The sequence below is a fragment of the Trachypithecus francoisi genome, unplaced genomic scaffold (genome assembly GCF_009764315.1).
Source record: "Trachypithecus francoisi isolate TF-2019V2 unplaced genomic scaffold, Tfra_2.0 Lachesis_group4, whole genome shotgun sequence".
Taxonomy (NCBI): domain Eukaryota; kingdom Metazoa; phylum Chordata; class Mammalia; order Primates; family Cercopithecidae; genus Trachypithecus; species Trachypithecus francoisi.
In genome coordinates this window covers 21,441,630-21,461,165 of record NW_022681469.1, presented here as the reverse complement: position 1 = coordinate 21,461,165, position 19,536 = coordinate 21,441,630, and the positions used below count along the sequence as shown (strand labels likewise).

At 38.4% G+C, this 19,536-nt stretch overlaps 1 protein-coding gene across 2 annotated transcripts in view; it reads right to left on the bottom strand.

The window, feature by feature from the left end:
• Positions 1-19,536, bottom strand: part of DGKI (diacylglycerol kinase iota) — a 312,556-nt gene that overhangs the window by 70,719 nt on the left and 222,301 nt on the right. The window contains exons 23-26 of one of the 2 annotated variants that reach the window (XM_033193175.1): positions 8,152-8,221; positions 5,512-5,552; positions 4,516-4,643; positions 2,101-2,223 (exon numbers count right to left, since the gene is read on the bottom strand). In XM_033193175.1, coding sequence (XP_033049066.1) covers positions 2,101-2,223; positions 4,516-4,643; positions 5,512-5,552; positions 8,152-8,221 — 362 coding nt within the window. The remainder of the gene's footprint in view (positions 1-2,100; positions 2,224-4,515; positions 4,644-5,511; positions 5,553-8,151; positions 8,222-19,536) is intronic. The other variant, XM_033193176.1, reaches the window with a different exon arrangement.

The window sequence follows — 19,536 nt, the reverse complement described above, 5'->3', positions numbered from 1 at the left end:
TTAATTACGATACAAAGCAAGTGGGAAGTATTCCATCAATACTAGTTATTACTAACATTGTTAGTTATTTCCACAACTGCAATTATACCTATTTGTGTCAGAGATGATGTCTGAAGGAGATAAAAAGATATTGTAAGAAATAAATGGACATAATAATTGTAATAGTTAAAGAATTAATTAAAAAGTTGCGGTAAGGCATCTAGTTTAGTTTGATTTTTAAGTGACTTAACACAATTTTAATATGCTTGTGTCTTTTATGAGGCAGGAATTCACACCGAACCTAGTGGAGATGACTTGTCTTTGTTGCATGATGTCTGGAGATTCAGTTGGAGAAGCCGATAGGCGAGGAGTGAATGTTTGAATGTCCCTTTGCTTGTTTTCAAAGTAATTTTTCAGGTTTTTTTTTTTAAGTGTCTACTACTCTTGGGCATTTTAGAATTAAAGTAGTATAAATGACAGAAAACTTACAGCTGTCAATTGAAGATCAACCAAAAATTAAGAGAAATCCCTAAAAGAATACTATAACTCAAATAAACAGAAAGAGTTGATTTTGACATCTGGTTTTAAGAACCTGGCTATTATGTAAAGTGGCAAATTTATTTGTGATTCTTGGGAAGAACATTTACTATCTTATATATAATTATTTTATTTATCATGATATGTACATCAGTATGTTACATATAGAAAAATCAGGACCTAGAAAACTAGAATGAGCTCATATTTGCTTTGTGGAAACAGACTATATACATGTACAACTAAAATACTCATCTGGTTTGTCTAGGCTTAATTTTATTTCTGTAGCTAATTAAAACTCTAATTTTCCAATAAGTCTGCCCACAGATAAATGGCCACTTTTTTAGCCATCCGTGGGTGGCTGACTCACCCTGGTTCGCAAGCCTCAATTCTGGATAAAAAGGAAATGGAAAAACATCCTGAATTGTAAGCAATCAAAATGCCATCAGAAACTAACAACATAGTTTAATTAAAAAGAAAAATCCATAGTAATTCATTTTTGTTCCTTTCCCCTCTTCACACAAGAAAATAAGAGGTAATAGAGAGAAGCGATTAAAATGCAGTTTCCTTTTGCCCTCAGGGTGTGTGCCTCGAAACTCTGCCAATGAAATAATTAGCTCCAAATTTCTCATTTTTCTTCCCCCTTCATATATTGAAATTGCTTCTGGTCTTCCTTCAGAAACAAAGCACTTCCTTTGCCTCTTTAGTTAACCCTAGGCTTCTAAGAATCTTTAGTAATCTCGTTATTCTATCAAAAGGCGAAGGCTGTGTGGTTACAAGGCCATTGTCACTATTTGATTAAGATCCCAGGTAAACTGAAAATCAGTCTAGTTTCATGAACGCACTGGATTTGTATAACCTCTGAGATGGACTGATTGGCCTGAAATTAAAGAGTAGGAGCTCATGAATGTATCTGTCACCAGGAGAGATGATAGGAAGGTGGATTCACTGAGCACGAAGGCATCAACACTGCTGTGGAACTTCAGCATGCATCCTACACTCTCACCATGATCAGACCTCAGAAGAAAGCACATGTACTGTTCTGATCTACGAACAAATGCTTTACTGCTTACCCACAGAGACTGCAACCACAACATGGGCAGCACCCAGCTTTAGCCAACAAAACCACGTGGCAATATTGGGTAGAGCACACTTGCACAGGCTCAGGACTGAGGACCAATGAAACAGCAAGATAACGTGTTCACAAATGAAAAACCACGTGTCACTTTCAAGATACTCATGATCACTCTCATGCATGTCTTTATGATGTGGCAAACAGGGACGTCTGATAAACGCTAGACTCCAGTAAACAAGACCCTGGTGAGGTTTAAAGTATAGGGAGGTCCACATGCAAAGGGCTCAACGTGACTCAGAAGCAAGAGAAATGGAAGGTGGAGCTCCATGAAGAGTTTGGGGTAGATACAAGTGAGCAAGTTGCATGGAATGTCAAACACAGAGTAGCACCTGCACGAGACAGCCTGAGCGCCATTGAAAAGAGAATCCTGCCCATTGGTGCACAGCCCACAGTACATCCTCTCCCAGCAATCACAGTGGCACAGAGGAAAAGAACAGCGAGAGGACTCTTACTGTAGCACGCGGGAGTGGCTGAGATCTTTCAGATCTGAGTCCTCATAATAGGGAGCTATCATCCCCAGCCCACTGTCACTCAGCATGCGTTTCCGCAGGGCAGGATTCCACCAGTCTGAGATCCTGAGAGAAAGAAGGGCACCAGACAGTTAAGCATTCAAAGTCAGCCACGTGACTTCATCTCCACTTTCTGAAGATGAATCTTGCCTGTAAATGTGAGAGGCAAAATTCATCTTTATGGAATGTTTACCAGATACTACATATTTATTATTTCATTTACTTATCTCAACAATCACAAACTATTTGTATGATTCTGTCCCCGTTACAGATGAGAAAACTGATTTTCAAGATTAAGTCATTTTAAATGTGACATGAATAAGAAGTAATAGACCTAGTGTAGAAATACAGATTAGAAAATAACAAAGCCCCTTCTGTTTCACTGCTTCCCTGATCCTGGTTTAGTTCTGAGGAGGCACCTGGCAAGAAATAAGAAAGGCACTGATTCAAGTTCTGGTGAATTTTCAGGCTACTTTATTTTTGGAGCTAGAGCTAACAGAGGTCTAGCCAGGCCAAAGCAATTCCTTTTGGCCATTATTTGACATGAAGAAAATGACCTTACAAAAAATTAGCCGGGCATGGTGGCAGGCACCTGTAGTCCCAGCTACCCAGGAGGCTGAGGCAGGAGAATGGCATGAACCCAGGAGGCGGAGCTTGCAGTGAGCCGAGATTGCGCCACTGCACTCCAGCCTGGGCGACAGAGCGAGACTCTGTCTCAAAAAAAAAAAAAGAAAGAAAGAAAGAAAAAGAAAAAGAGAATGACCAAGTGAGCAAAGACCAGGGCAATTTGGCAGAATGGACTTTCTCCCTACTAGATCAAGAGTCACAGCCCAGGTTAGGTGGGCTAACCTGGCTCTAGCACCTGCTGCTTCTGCAATAGGACAGAACATCCTACCTCCTTTCCCCACTACTGATGGGTCTGATGCATAAATGTGCCCTGCGAAGGTGGCCTTCCCCACCACCTTTGGGGCTCCCAGGGGTGCATCAGGCTACCCCTGTGCCTGTCAGCCTTCCCCCAAGCTCTGACATCGCGGCTCTGGCTTCCTGAGAACAGCTTTCTATCTGTTCTACACAGCCACTTGTGGCCTCTCTTTTCTCCCCCCAGACTTGGTACATATTGGACATCAACTGCCCCTGGCAGAGTGAGAAACCACTCACAAATAGCAGCAGTGAAGCAAAAAAGTGAAAAAAAAGTAAATCAAGTGACAAGGGGAAAACAGGGATGAAGATGACATTGCAGTTGTGCTAGCCTAGTGGCCTGTTTATTCATACTGTATGAGGATGTGTATACCATTTGCATTAACTATTTGGGTACATTGTGTATGGTTTCTAGAGCAATTCTTATTTCAATAATTCAGGCCTCATAGACCAGTAAAACACTAAATTTCACAAGGGCAAAGATTCTTATCTGTTTTTATTTTTGTACTGTTATTCCCCAAGTGCTTACACTAAGACTTGGCACACAAAATTCTCTAAATAAATAGTTTTGAGTTATTGAAATAACTTAGAAATATTAATTATGTTTTGGTGGTAGAAGATGGTCATTAAATGCATGGGCTCTGGCATCAGGCAGCCCAGGACTGTATCTCATTTTTTCTACTTATTTTCTGTGAAATACTAGGCAAGTAACACAACCTTTTAGGTCTCAATTTTTTAATCTATGAATTAAGGATAATTGTTCCAAATTTTCAAGGTCACTGTGGAATGATGATGATGATGATGATGATTATTATAACATTCTATTTAATGCGTGTTTTAAAAATGCCAGGAATGACTTTAAGTGCTTTATCCATATCAATTCTTTTAATCACCAAACAATTCTCTGAGTGAGGATTATTATTATTTGTATTTTACAGATGAGAAAATAAGCACAGAGCACTTAAGATGATTAAGTCACTATGAAGTGGTGGTAGAAATAAAAGAGAGACACAGGACAGAGCTCCTAAAAAGTGCTTGGTACATCATAGTTATTATACAATCTACATGTCTCCAGCAGCCTGGAAATAGCAAAGAGGAGGAAGAGGAGAAAAAGTATCAAATCACCTGTGTCAATTTTTAATGTAGATAACAGAGTTACTACAAACGTGTAAGCACAAACACAAGTACTAGTGTTTTCTAGGTTTGTTAGGAAGAGTTGCTGTGATGGAGAAAGAAGGCTTGTACATGGTGCAAATTTGGTTTTGTTTCTACATGGCCATTCATAAGACAGACTTATAATAACCACTCTAAGGAAACCCAACAAGAAAATCTGCATTTCAAAATCATTTGATGTCATTAGAATGATGTCAAGTTCAAAGGCAAACCAGACATGGATGTCACCCTGAGGCCAGCCTCACAGGCAAGGAGAGGCACACTCACCCCGAGGCTTGCTCCACCACCAGGTCAGGCATGCCTGGAGGTGTCCCCGCTGGCTGTGACACCACCATATCTGGGTCCAGAATAAAAATCTCATCTTGGGAAATCTCCATCACAAAGTGCAAATGTTCCTAAGGAAGAACAAGAAGTCTGTTGCATGAAGAATAACAAAACAAGTATTCTCGGTCTTGAGGAATAATGATATTCTCCAACATGTCAAAGGATCACAGTGTGTTGTCAGAGCTTGATCAGTTGGTGATCCTCCCCAAAGCTGCGCTATGGCAGATAGTGGGAGATGGGGAGAGATGAATCCCCTTGGTTCAGGATTTTCAATTAATCAGGATTTTTTTAGGTATGTCTAGAAATGGTCTTGCCTCATCTTCCCAAATACTGTTAGAGAAGTGATATCCACATACCATTGACCCAGCGAGAGTGTATGATAGCCTGGACTTCCACCCCATCGTCTGGTCAAAGCTAAGCAGCACGGTTAACATCTTTATCATTAGGTTCAATACTGTACATTTTTTTTCTAGGATAATTCAGATAATGGGAGGACTTCTTAACTTGGGCAAAACCGTATTTTTTTTCTCATTGCTGACCTCTAGGGATTGGATAACTGAAACTAAGTAGTCTAGTTATATACTTGGGACCTCAAACTTGCTAAACAGAAACGAGCTTAAAAAGACATACAAAATTTGGCTAAGAAGGAGTAAAAATATCTTTGTAAATGAAAATTTGCAGTATAGGCTGGTGATAATGTCTACAAGTCAACTTATTTTCTGTACCCATTTGCAAGATCAAGCCATATCATCTTGAGTCCATAAATCATAAAACATGTGAAGATAAATAAAAGATTCATAGCTTAGGTTATGAACACCATTCCAAAATTTGTAAGTGTCTCATTGTGTTTTGTTAGAAAAATTTATGAGATTAGCTACCAATAAAGTACATTAACTTGGGAATTTTTCACTTCTACAAGCAGGCTGGAAAAAAACTTACCTGAGATCTGTCTATTCGATAAAAGCGATCAGCAGAAGTTGCTAAGGGAAAAAAAAAAATGCAGATGGCATTCAGAATGTTCTGTAATCTGGCATCAAATTTATAACCTTCTCTTCGACTATGCCAGTCAAAACCCCTACATGATGGTCGTGCTAGTCTCCTGGCCAGTCCCTAAATCTATTAAGAAAACTTCAGCACTTCCATGCCTCTGCCACTGCTATTCTAAGGCTTAGAAAGCCCTGCCCATTGCCTCTGCCATCTAAATCATACTTGTCTTTAAAGAACCAGCTCAAATGCTTCTGCTTCTGTAAAACCTTTCTCAGTCCCAACCTCCCTACCCCAGACAGAACGTATTGACCCTGCCTCCATACACATTTACATTTTTTAAAACTTCTTATACAGACTATCATCACAGATAACCATGAGACTAAGAGACCTTGCCTCTTTAAAAATCTGTTTCATTTAATCTTTTATGCCTCCTGAAATTAGCACAGGATCTTAAAGAAAGTTAGGAATCGGTATGTATTTATTAAGTAAATAAAGCTAGAAAAAGCTACGGTTACGTGGACTTCTTAGGGAAGTGATTTCCCATTTTGGAAAACGGCTTGAAGATTCAGGCCAGGGACTATATGTGGTCTTAAATGAATCATTTCACTTTCAATCTGCGTCCTTAGAGCCATGTCTGAAGGAAGCCAAAACAGCAAAACAATTATTTGAGCATTCTCTAAAAGAGATTGAGCTGCATCTATAGTATGAGAAAAAAAAAAAACCTAAATTAGAAATTTTGGGTTTCTAGAAATTATTTTAAATATTCTTAATATTAGAAAGAACTATCAGCTGCATTTCGGGAAGCTCAGGTGGGAGAACTGCTTGAAGCCGGGAGTCTGAGACCAGCCTGGGCAACAAAGCAAGACTTCATCTCTACAAAAACAATTTTTTTTAATTAGCTGGGGATAGTGGCATGCCCCTGTGGTCCCAGGTACTCAGGAGGCTGAGGTGGGAGCATTGCCTGAGCCCAGGAGTTCAAGGTTGCAGTGCACCATGATCATGCCACTGCACTCCAGCCTAGGCAACAGAGTCAGACTCCCATCTCAAAAAAAAAAAAAAAACCAAAAAGAATGATGTGCTTCTCACTTACATCTATCTAACAAAACCCAAATATTATAAATAGATTTTCTACAAAACAAACAGCACAAGAAAGAAAAACTCAAAATGCAAGTAATTATTTTAAATTCACAAACACTTAATGAGTAGCTTCTCTCCAAAGGGGACTGAATTAAGAAACCAGCCAATCATCATCCCTGCTCTCTAAAATCTCAGACTAGAATAAAATCTGCCTTGGAGAAATTCGCTCTATTTTGTTCTTTTAAACCATGACTGCAATTACCTTTCAAAGGTTTTTTTAATAAACCTATGGAGTTAAACTACATCTGGGTTAAGACTGTTAGCCACAATAGTTGTAGTTTTATCTAAGACTTTAGATAGACCATAACATAAATATTTTCATAATTTTCTGAAATACGTGTTGTTCCTCTGCAAATTCAGGAATGACAAATGATTATGTTTCTCATTGCTATGGAATAAAGAAGCTGGAGGAAAGTCCTCAGAGGCAGCTGACGAGACATTAACGAAAACTTGCATCATGATTTATGTGGGTTAGATCTCATATAAATACAAGTGCCTACTTTCATAACACTAGAAAAATATGCATATGGTATTTAAAGTGTTCTGTGATCTGGCACCAAAGTTATAACCTTCTCTTCCACTATGCCAGTTAAAACCCTTACATTCCAGTCATGCTAGGCTACTGGACAGTCCTTAAATCTTAATAGATCTCTGCTGCTGCCATCCTAATGCTTGCTCATACACTCACAAATCCTGTCATACTCATATTCACGTTTATATCCTCTCAGATGCTCACCCAAATAAACAAAAAAGAGGTCTACAATGAAAACCGTGTCTCCATATGAACAAGAGAGAGAATGAGTAGTAGATACATTGGGTAGTATGTAAGCATGAATATACAGAGGTGAAAAGGTACTGCAATATGGGTAATTGGATAGAAATGTAATATCAGGCAGCATCTAGGAGACAGATATTTGAGATAAAAACAGACTCATTAACAACCATAAAATAACTAACGTGTAATGCATGCAATATGTCATGCTTATCCAAGCAGATGTGAATGCAACTGAATTTTTCTACCTTTCTCCAGAAATGTATACATCATACTGCAATAATGGTCTCATAAAAATAATATGAATGTTCCATAAGATGCAAACAACATAGAAATTAGTATCCATCCTATGCTTATAGAATCCAGCTACTGGTCTGAATTAATTTAAGGCAGGCAGTCAAGTTTTAAGAAATGAGGGCTGATGAAAAGGAAACATCAGCCTGAGCAACTTGATGCTGGGTTCAGCCAGAGTTAACCAAGCTGTGTTGAGGGAAATGACTTCAGGAAAGCACAGTGCAACATTAGTAGGCCCACATTGTTCCGCACGCAAAAACCAGCCATGTGGAGTCACAAGAAGGCTTTCTGAATAATCTTTTGGAAAACTAGAGTCCACCCTATCAACTGATGCCTTGCTCTTCAACTTCCCCAACTCCCATGATACCCACAAGAAATGCAGAACTCACCATCTAGGAAGCACCACCGAGGGGAGAGCCTCTGTGCTGAGAGAGCCCTGGGGAAGGAGGTTTCATGGTCCTGGAAAGAGACACACACATTCTAGTGGCTCCATTTCAATAACCTGATGGGCTTCCCTCACTCAGCATTCTGCCATCCTTTCCTACACAAAGCACTGGTGAGAAGACCAAATCACATTTTTTTTTCTCTAGGAACAGAAAGAAGGGCTCTGCTTTGAAATTCTTTCACATAGAACTTTTAAAAATGACTCCCTCATAAAATTACCAGGAGGTTTTCAATTATTCCATTAAATATTTTCAATTATTCCATTAAACATAAATAATCTATTTTAGGACATTTACTTCTTATGTGAATTCTTTCTTTCCCTTTGTGAAGCCAAGGAACGAGTGACAGCTGGCTGTCATTGACACATAGGTCTAAGGCACTGGCACAGAATGAGAATGAATCAAACGTTATCTACTGGCCACATGGGACATACAGTACGTGAGAAAAAGCAGCAGCGATCCATACACAGGGGCTGTTCATCTACATGGAAACAAAATCAACCTCACACCTTGAGGTCATCTCTAACCTCAGCCTTCTCCACTGAACCCAATTACAGAGGTGTAGACAAGGAAGAAAAGTAGTGCCAGGTTAACCCATGACAAAATCACTCTGTCCAACACTCACCCAAACTGCAATGTGCTCATTCACCTGAGCATTTTCTAGGCGTCTGACGTCTATGACCTCCCAATGACCCCTCTCCTATTTAACATCAAGTCTGCCTGACATAACTGCCATCATTCTTTCCTCTGGGTTTGGATAAAAATATGTCTCTTCTCTTGAAAGCCAATCACTTAATTTAGACTCTAGACTATCTTTCTTTCTTCTTTGAACTTTATTTCTGTAGCATTATTAAAATCCACTCATTAATTCTTCTGCTCTCAATAGTTCCCTCTCTCCCAAAATAAATTCCCCTCAGCTGATCTTGTTACATCTATTTTTTATTGCTATTTCATTTATATTTTATTTTTTGAGACAGGGTCTCACTCTGTCTTCCAGGCTGGAGTGCAGTGGTGTGATCATGGCTCACCACAGCCTCGGTTTCCTGGGCTCAGGTGATCCTCCAGCCTCAGCCCCCAAGTAGCTGAAATTGAAGTTGATATATCTTTTGAAAATCTTCTTACACCCTCCTTTCTTGCCCTTCCAAACTCCTGAAGCTTATGTTTATTATCTCCTGCTCCAAGTCTCACTTACACACCTCAGACATGACCTCTAGAAGCCTGGCCTCTGACCTCCCAGGCTTCGAAAAACTGTCCTTCCAAGAGATTGCCAGGACTGGCTTGCTTCCCTGATTTACTACAATTCTCAGTTCCCAAACTTCCTTGAAGTCTCAGAAGCTTTTATTTCTTATAAAGAATTAAAGCTATACCCACGAAACAGAAGAGAGAACTGGCAGATTGAAAACTGAAAGGATTTTCTCTTTCGGATTCCAAACTTTCAAAAATTAAACATTTTCTCTACTACGAGAAGCCTGCCAGTGATAACTGCGGAGGAAGGAGAGCACCTTCTAGTTTACAACATGTGATTTGGAGCATTCTAGCCCGGGTTTGCAGTGGAATTGAAATCACTGACAGAAATGGGACAAACAAAGGAGGCCAGGTCTCTGTGGGGAAGACACTGGGAGTCTGGCCCTTATTAGGGATTTGAAATGTTCAAATGTAGGGAGCAACATTGGGGTGCGACTGTGCAAGCAGCAATAAAGACTTGGCAGCTGAAGCTGCAGGTGTGGATGATCCTGTGTCTACAGAGGGGACAGGAGAAGAAAACAGGAATAACATAGAAGTAATAAGGACCCAATCAGAGGTTGTACTGACTTTCTTGGTAGTTACTCAACACTCCCTGCTGCCCTACTTGATCCTCAAATAAAGCCTGGGCTTAAATCACTTGTTCTCAAAGTGTACATCAGCTGGAAACTTGTCAGACGCACAAATTTCCAGGGCCCATCCCAGGTCCACAGCAGCACTATGGGTGGAACCCAGCAATGTGTTTTAACAAGCCTTTCAGATGAGTCTGAGGATGTATGTGAAAGAACCTAACATTACCAAACAAAAGGCAGGTATCTTAGTAAACTAGAAACCTTGAGTGTATGGAGTTTTACTCTAAATGAATTCTGTGAATTAAATAATTGATAGAGGAAAAACTGGTCTCATTCAGGAATGCTACCAAAATCTGTATTTATAAATATAAAATATATCCATATAGCTATGGATACAGAGATACTATATAATACCTATAGAAAAAAATATATGTTACATATAGTCTCTCTCTTGCTGTCTCTATATATGTATATATATTCTATATATACGTGTCTATATATTCCTCTTTTTTGAACTGAATTTTCATCCTGATTGTTGAGCTAAATGAAATCTTGACATGTGCTTAGTAACTATTTATATGAGAATTATGTGTAACATTTTGGGAATTATATTTTGACATGCGTGACACCTTGTTTTAAAGGAACTTAAGGTACTTAATGCATTTTTGTAAAACAGATAAAGCTGCCGACGTCTCTCAGTTGGGTGAGAAATGTACTTATAGACCAAAAAATTTGGAAGTGATTCAAAATATTTAGTGACAACTATGAAAGCTAATAAATAAAGAGATTAAACAGAAACAGGATTATCTTCTCTATGAATAAAGGAGCTAAAACACAAGGACCCTTTCTGCATTTTGATGTTGAATATGCTACAGAGGACACTATAAAAACATATCCTAATTTCCCTAGGTAAAAATCAACAGAAAGGATACAGGAATGCTTGATTTATCATTTTAAAAATCTAAGGATCCATCACACTACCTCTAGGCTATTCTAATTACAGGAATTTGGATGTTATTTAGTCTAGGTTAATAAAATCCAGATTGAGACACTGCCTCAGCAACATGACTACCACAGGTTGGTAAGGAAATACAGATGGTGTGTATCTTTTTATGTGCAGGTGGCTGTGTGTCTGGAGAGTTTTATGCCCATGCCTGACTTTATTAATGTAGTTCGCTTTTGTTCACTTATTTACTGAACATTTTGATCCCATGGATGGAAACTGCAAAAATGTTTGACCTACAGAAACATCTGATATAACTCAATGTTCTTAAAGAGGTTTTGTCTAAAGATAACATTATAATTTTGTTTGGTGAAAACACATTGGTCACCATAAAGCTCTTTAAAATACTTTAATGGGTCCTCAAATAGGTTCAACAATTCTTGAACTCTCCAAAATTGTACACTAAATTTGGCATGTCTATGGGTATGTTCATTTTCCTGGACAGAAAAACCACTGCTTTCTAGATTATCAAAGTGATCTGAGATTCCCAAAATGCTAAAAAAAAAAAAAAAAAAAAAGCTATTATTTAAAGAATCAAAAATTTAGGTCAGAGGTAATTCAACAAAATAAGAAGATTCTGATCAGTAAAATGCCTTATGAGAATAGGAATTACCAATTCAAAGTTACTGGTAATTGTAATACCAAAACAACAAACAACAAAAGCTCTCTGAGCTTGTAGCTGTTCTCCTAGTAGCGGACTGAAACTAGGTCAATTTCTACATGGAAGAACTCAACTTTTTGCTTATTTCCATCCATGGTCTCTCCCAAGTGTTTGTTTTCAGTGCCTTAGGTTCTTCTACTTATGTTCATTTTTGTAAACAGAGGAAAAATGTATATTTACCATTGGATGGTATTAATAATTGAAGTTAAACAATACATCATTAATTAAAGGCACAGGAATCTGATTTTAAAAGACAATGTTACTTAAAATAATTGGATACTTTCCTGGTGACCTGAAGATTAAACTGCAATTTTGGGAGTTGTTAGAAAAGCAAAAGTAGAGCTCTAACTTCTCTGAAATGCTTCCCTGAAATAGATTTGCACCCTCTTCCAACTTTTTTGAAGCTCTTTCCACCTTGTTCATTTTAAAAGAGTGAGTTCTTAAAGAAAAGCTACTCACATAATAGGTCCTATGTTAAAAGTCGTTTGAATTCCAATGAAAAACTGTAATTACTATCTGGGTAGATTCATAATGCAATTAAACTACTTATTTAAAAATTCTACACATATAAAATGTACAAAAGCATCAAGTCTCAAAAAAATTTGCTCTTGAATCTAGTCCATGTACATATCTATGCAGATGAAAATGTTTCACCTACATTGGGACACTAGAAATTGGAGATTTTTTTGAAGTCAGTGTTAAAATGATGTTCCAATGTAGCAGATTGACAATATGCAAAATATACCTACAAAATATGCCAGCAATCTGTAAAATAAGAAACAAGAAAATCCAGGTATGAAGCACAAATGGGTGCTGAAAATAATCTCAAAGATCCGAGAGAGAATAGGAGGTGAAGAGCAGGCTAGGGACAGAAAAGTTGGTGGTGGCTGAGGTGGCGGTGGTGGATGTTGGATTTCACTTGAGTTGAAAAACAGAGCAAAAAGATAGTGAGAAAGTCTGCTTCGCAAAACTGAAATTTTTGTAGGATGTGATCATCATTATCACCGACAAGCTAAGAATTGAGATGCCAAAAAATGTTCCTGTCCTTGAGGTGTTAAAATATCGTAGGGGAGACAGATCTGATGAATGAGATGGAAAAACAAGGCGAGAGATTGTATGTGATCCAGCCCCAATTAAGCAGCAAGCCCAGAGGCAGCGGAAGGCTGATGGGAAGCGCACCAGCTTTGAGAGGCACGACAATCCTAGCGCCCGACTCTCACCCGCTACTCGCTGTGAGAGTCTAGGATAGTTTCTCATCCAGTTCCTTGAATATCTCATTTTAAAATGGCTACAATAATATCTAACATAAGGTTCTTTTGAGGAATTAATGACACACAAAATGCTTAACCCATTAGCAGAAACGTGTTTATGTGCAGATATAATTATCCGAGAGATAATTATATCTCATGCTAAGCAGCTGAGACATTATTTTATCTAAAACAATTCTGCCCTTAGTCATATGAGGGTCTCATGGGACACAGGCCACATTTCAGACCGGGTCATTTAGATGGTGCTACCCCTAACACAACACTATTTATCCATAAATACATTTGCACTCAGATTCTGAGTTTTAGAGAAAAGAAATAAACAGGGCAAATTTGTAGAGTGAACACAAAACAGAACACAAAACAGGATGGCTTTTAACAAAGGCTGAAATCGTGCCATTTGTTGGTTTGGTGCTTATAGGGCTTGTCTTAATCAGCAACCCAGTACCTCTGTTCACAATATTAGACGTTATATAATTGTCTTAAATACAGGATATTGTCTTCAAGGCTGAATGTCTTCTATCACCAACAGGCATACATTTCAGAACATTTTATTTTACTGATGTCTCCCTTCCCCATTCAAGAGTAACTACTTACTTGGTATTACCCTAGTTTCACCAAAATTAACTTATCACTTGCTGATTTGGGCTGTCATTTGTCACAAAACTATACATTATTCTTATTCCTGTGATACAATTGTGATCAACCTTTTCAATGCATGTTTATTAAAGCCAATGAAATGCAAGGCATGTGACTGGAAGGTCACAAAGAACAAAGCATGTACCATGTCTTTAAAGGGTGGCTACTACACTAGGAACCAGTCTAGGTGCTCTGCATGCTTCTTTCTGGCTCCAATTCTTGGAGTTACTGTAAGTCTGATTTACCAAGTTTCAACTTCTTTTCCCAAGGGATGACTATTTTAATCATGATTTCAATTTATTTCCTGGTTACTGCCAACAGCCACCTATTTTGGAAAAAGGATTTTGAGCCAGCTTCCAAAAGAATCAGAGTTTGGTAATAAGAAACAAACAAACAAAAAAAAAAATAGAAGACAGCAGAAGAAATTCATTGTTGGCAAAGCAAACAGAAGGCTCAGTTCACATTTAAGAAAGCCCTTTCCTTTGAAAGTCTCAAACTTGGGGCTAAAAACCGTTGTTCTGGAGCAGTAGTTTACAAAGAGTCTTGGTGCTGATGTACAGCCAAGAAGTGCCAGTAGATACAATCCTGAGTTATCCAACCCAGTTACACAGAGGCCAGCTGTCACTATGTCAAGTAGAACAGGTAGCTCTTGACTCTGGCTGTCCTTCATTCCTTCCTACTCTTAGTCTTCCACCTACAGCTTCTGCCCTGACTCATCTCCACTGTCTAGCAGTGAAGGATAAGAAATACTAACTGGACAAGCTGTCAAAAAAATCACTGAACCACATTTTGGTGATGGTAATTTTCCTTTTTCTTCTTCTTTTTACGGTATGCTCATTTTGTGCTTCTGAGAATTTCATGTAAACATTGCTCTACTTCTGTATTAATGGTGGCTATAGATTAAATAAAGCTTAGAGTATTCCATTTTTTATTTCATCTACTGAATATTTTATACTTGATACAATTTCTCTCAGCCATATATGTTACTATCAGAATTCACAATTGGAGTGTTCAAGTCTCACATAATCATCTCCCCTAGTTTTAGGGTTACCTGGACACTGCCACAGAGATAGTTTAGAAATATTAGGCTACAGTCTCAATAATAGGTTAGTTCTAACCCAAAATCTTCTATGTATGTGCAGGCTTTCTTCGTTTTGTTATTAAGAAGGCTGCATAATCTAGCTCCTACCTACCTCTCCTGCAATTCACCCCACTATTCTTCCTGAACCTCTTCTCCTACATCTAAGAGCTGATCACAATAAAGAACTTCAGTTGTGAGAGTTTAAGTAAACCACCCAGATGTCCCAAGCTATTCAGTGGTGGAGAGTACAGACTTCTTTTACTTCAGAGCTCATGACCTCATGTACAGGGTTTTATAGCTTCTAAAGGAATTATGATTTCAGGTTTTGAAGGATGAGTGAGGTTCGGTATAAATCAAGTTTGAGAGCTCAGAATTTTCTAGACTCAGCTCAAACAAAAGCAGGAAGAAAGCAAACTAGAATGATCTAAATGGATATGAAGACCTCATTCTACTCTAGTCAAAGATCTTCCACAGATTCAACTTTTATTATTTGTCAAACTAAGCCTCCTGTTTCTTACCAGACAGTTTGCTCCTGGTAGCTCAGAGTTCCTGCCCCCACATATTCTTCAGTCTTGCTGTCTTCCCACTTCCCACCACTGTGTTCCCTGCTGCCTAAGAATTCCACAGGAATATGGTAATCAACGGGAACGATAGGCAACTCCAACCTAGATATAGGAACCGAGACTACAACCATGTGAAGAAAAATTCAATTACAGATTTTGGGGAACTTTGCTGTATGCATTTATAAATTGTATGAATTTATAAACTTCACACAAATACAGCCAATCTCAGTACGTTCTTAGCATGTGACATGTTTTTTATTTCTGTTGTGATTTTATTTTTGAAGTACCATAAAGTTTATTGCAATATTGTTTGCAAACAATGGCAACAATACTACACAACCTAAAAATGTCTATCCATAGAAACAGGGTTAAATAAATACCGTGGAATAGAGTGATAATTTTTAAAGACTGAGTTAGAGTTTCACCTATTAGCAAGATGTAATTTCCATGGTACATCACCATTAAAAATAAATTGTGGTATAATATGTATAGTGTGCACATGCAAATTGTAAATACATTTTTATTTTTATTATAATTTTTACTTTTATTTTTTGAGACAGGGTCTCACCCTGTTACCCAGGCAGGAGTGCAGTGGTGCAATCTCAGCTCACTGCAACCTCTGCCTCCTGGACTCAAACAATCCTTCCATCTCAGCTCCCAAGTAGCTGGGACTACAGGCACATGCTACAGTGCCCAGCTAATTCTGGGGTTGTTTTTTGTACAGACGGGGTTTCGCCATGTTACCCAGGCTAGTCTCAAACTCCTGGGCTCAAGCGATCTGCCCATGATGGCCTCCCAAAGTGCTGAGATTGCAGGCATGAGCCACTGCGCCCAGCTACATTTGTATTTTTAAAAAACAATCCCCACATATGTATTCATGTACATCTATGTGTGGAACTTTATATAAATGTGGGAAAACAAAACTGCACACCATAAAGGTCTACAATGGGTGGCGAGTTAAAAACCAAGCAGAAGTCTAGAATTATGTACAATATCAAAACTATGGCAAACCAAGATTATAAAACCTGGCAGATTGCAGAACACACATAGCTTATACAAGTCATGAGAGATATATACCATGAGGACCTTGATATCAGAGAGAAATGCATATTGTATGGGTTAAAAATGGAGCAGGAATAAAGAGAAGCAGAATACCAGACAGGAATTCACAATTTACAGTGAAGGTCCGTAAACTTTTTATGCTCGCACATTCTTACCCTATCATGACCACATAGAAGAATATGTTCTTATGTACACAAGGTACAAATAATTCCTGTATCATGTCTATCTACACACCTTTCTCTTGTACTAAAAAAGTAATAATAATCGGAGTGTAACTGAGTGATAGTGATGTTAATAGAGAGGTATTACTGAATTTTCTCTAATTCATGTTTAAAGTAACTCTCGTTACTAATTCATACAGCTCACATCAGGTAAACACTTTCTCTCTTCTCAGAGGGCCTGGAAGACTGGTAGACTGGGTAGCCCTGGCATTAAGGATTCCTGGATTCAGGGGCATCTTCTGGTCTCTGCAGAAGGGTGAAAAGCAGTGCAATGTGAACCATGAATTAGACTTGGAAGGAAACAGAAAGTAAGAAAAACAAACGGCTCCTTGAAAGTGGGCGAATATTAGTTCCAGGACAGACCTCAGCTTCATGGAAGCTCTAGGTTGGACCTGGCAATGTTCTCATCACTAAACAAGAACATAAATGGTCAGAGTATGTTTGATTTGTGAATGCTGCACATTAAATAAATGTACAGTGGCCTATTTTCCAATAGAGAGAAAAAATACAATCTTAAAATATGCATCTTTCAAAAGCATCTGACAGTAGATACTTCAGAAATATGATTGTATGAATGCAGTTATATTTCAGAAGACAGTCACATAATTACCTGAGCTGTGCCTCTAACCATCACATCTACAGCTTTCAATGGTAATTTAGAGCCTCTAGTCTCCCCAGTCCTCTCAAATTGTATGATCAAATCAATGATTCATCAAAGAGATAAGATACTTGACTTGTCCATTTTTGGATCTGTTATTTTTCTTCATATAAATGGTGTGATTTAGATGAATGCAACTGTCATTGCTCTGTAATGTAGGCCAAATGACATAACCTTAGATATACCGTGCTGCTTTCTATTTTAAATACAATAATCTTCTAAAAGTATATGCTTTTTTTTATTATTATACTTTAAGTTCTAGGGTACATGTGCATAACGTGCAGGTTTGTTACATATGTATACTTGTGCCATGTTGGTGTGCTGCACCCATCAACTCATCAGCACCCATCAATTCGTCATTTACATCAGGTATAACTCCCAATGCCATCCCTCCCCCCTCCCCCCTCCCCATGATAGGCCCCGATGTGTGATGTTCCCCTTCCCGAGTCCAAGTGATCTCATTGTTCAGTTCCCACCTATGAGTGAGAACATGCGGTGTTTGGTTTTCTGTTCTTGTAAAATTACATGCTCTTTAAACGAATAATATTAGCAAAAACTGCTCATTTCAAAAATCCCTGATACGTGAATCTTCGCTTTTGATATATGTTAATGGAAAATCTTCTTCTTGTGCTAAAAATACAGACACATGCACAAACACAAAACTGACATTCCTCGTATGTATATATTTCTGAAAGCCAACTGGCACAAATTACATAAAATTGATGAGAAAATCATCTGTACCACTATTTGGCATGCATATGCCAAAGTTACCCTTAATTTACATGCAGTTGCTCATAGCTGATGCACACATAATTTAATGAAGGCACAGCAGCCCCATCACACCCTCTAGTGAGTTTTCCAACTAAGCAATGTTCACCTAGTGTTGAACTACGCCTTCAATGTGAATGAAATTCTTTTTCTTTCATAAAATTGCGAAAGGACATAAACAGAAACAAAAGTTCTATGGCTTGGGAATCCCTGCCTCATTTAATAATGGCCAATGAATAATCACCTTACTTTAAACTTTCTCTCGTTACCCATTCAAACTTCTCATCTGTCTGTCCCAACATCTCCCACACATCAGCCATCTATCCATTTCTTAACATAATGTTGCATACAAATATGTATGTATGTCTCTAACTAAAGCCCCAAATAGACTTGCTACTGTTTATTTTAATATCTCAAAACCCCTTCACCTCGAACCTACTTTACCACCCATGACTCCTACAGTGCAGGAATATAGAAATGGCATGGCCATTCTTCAACCCAGATTTGGAAGATGAAGAAATAGTGCCAGTTGGGTAGAAGATAGAAATAAGCAATATTCTAACATTTTCAAGAGTCCCTTTGTGTGAGAAAGTTCTCCATTAGCAACAATGACAACTCCAGTACTGCCTTCACTCCTCACGGACAACAGACCTGACCCTAGACAAGTCTTATTTAATTCCTCATTTGACCCATTTCTGACAGTTTTAATCTAGTCCAAAGGAATAGCATTCTCCAAGGTTTCTAGCTGGTCCCATGCTTCCTCTCTCAGGCAAGATGAATCAATTCCCAGGAAGACTCTCTAAACCTTGTTCCACTCTATGTATTGAAGGACTCTTCTGGACGCCAGAAAACAAACGGAGGAGGAAGAGATTTCAGAGAAAGGAGACAGATGAATAAGGACAGCCAGAATAAAGAGAAAGGGGATGAATGAAATATTTATAGGAAAATGCTGTTTGCCCAGAACTAGACACAACTTTCATGGAATACAATACAGACCAGTACTCCAGAAAAGCAGGCATGTAGGAACAAAGGAGATCATAGGAGGAACAAGTAATGTAGACTCCGATCTGACCAAGAGGGTTTTTTTGTTTTTTGTTTTAATGAAAGTGAAAGACGTCTGTACCACCCTGAAGAATGAAAAGGCTTTTCAATAATGTTATCTCTATTTTTAAACATTCCAACCATTCTGGTACTATTTGGCTGAATCTATATTTGCACCTACGGGTGAATCCTATGGTATTCACTAAAATCTCAAGTTATAATTCCTACCATTTAATGCCCCATAAAGCATCACTCTGGGAAATGGGGAAACCCAGGGTGTCTACAAAAATCCCTCTAATTGTTCCTAGTTCTCTCCTTATTCTACCCTACTACATCTATAAATGTTTCCTTCTGTTCTCCATCCCCATTTTTTTTTTTTTTTTTTTTTTTTGCTCCTCCTCTTTCTTTCTCCTTTCCCTTTCCTTGTCTAGGTCTTATACCTATCTGGGGTTGTCATTTATGTACTGAGAACCGCCAGAGTAACTCAGGGTTCCTCAAGCTCTACACTATTGACATTTGGGGCTGGATAATTCTTCGTGGTAGGAGGCATATCTA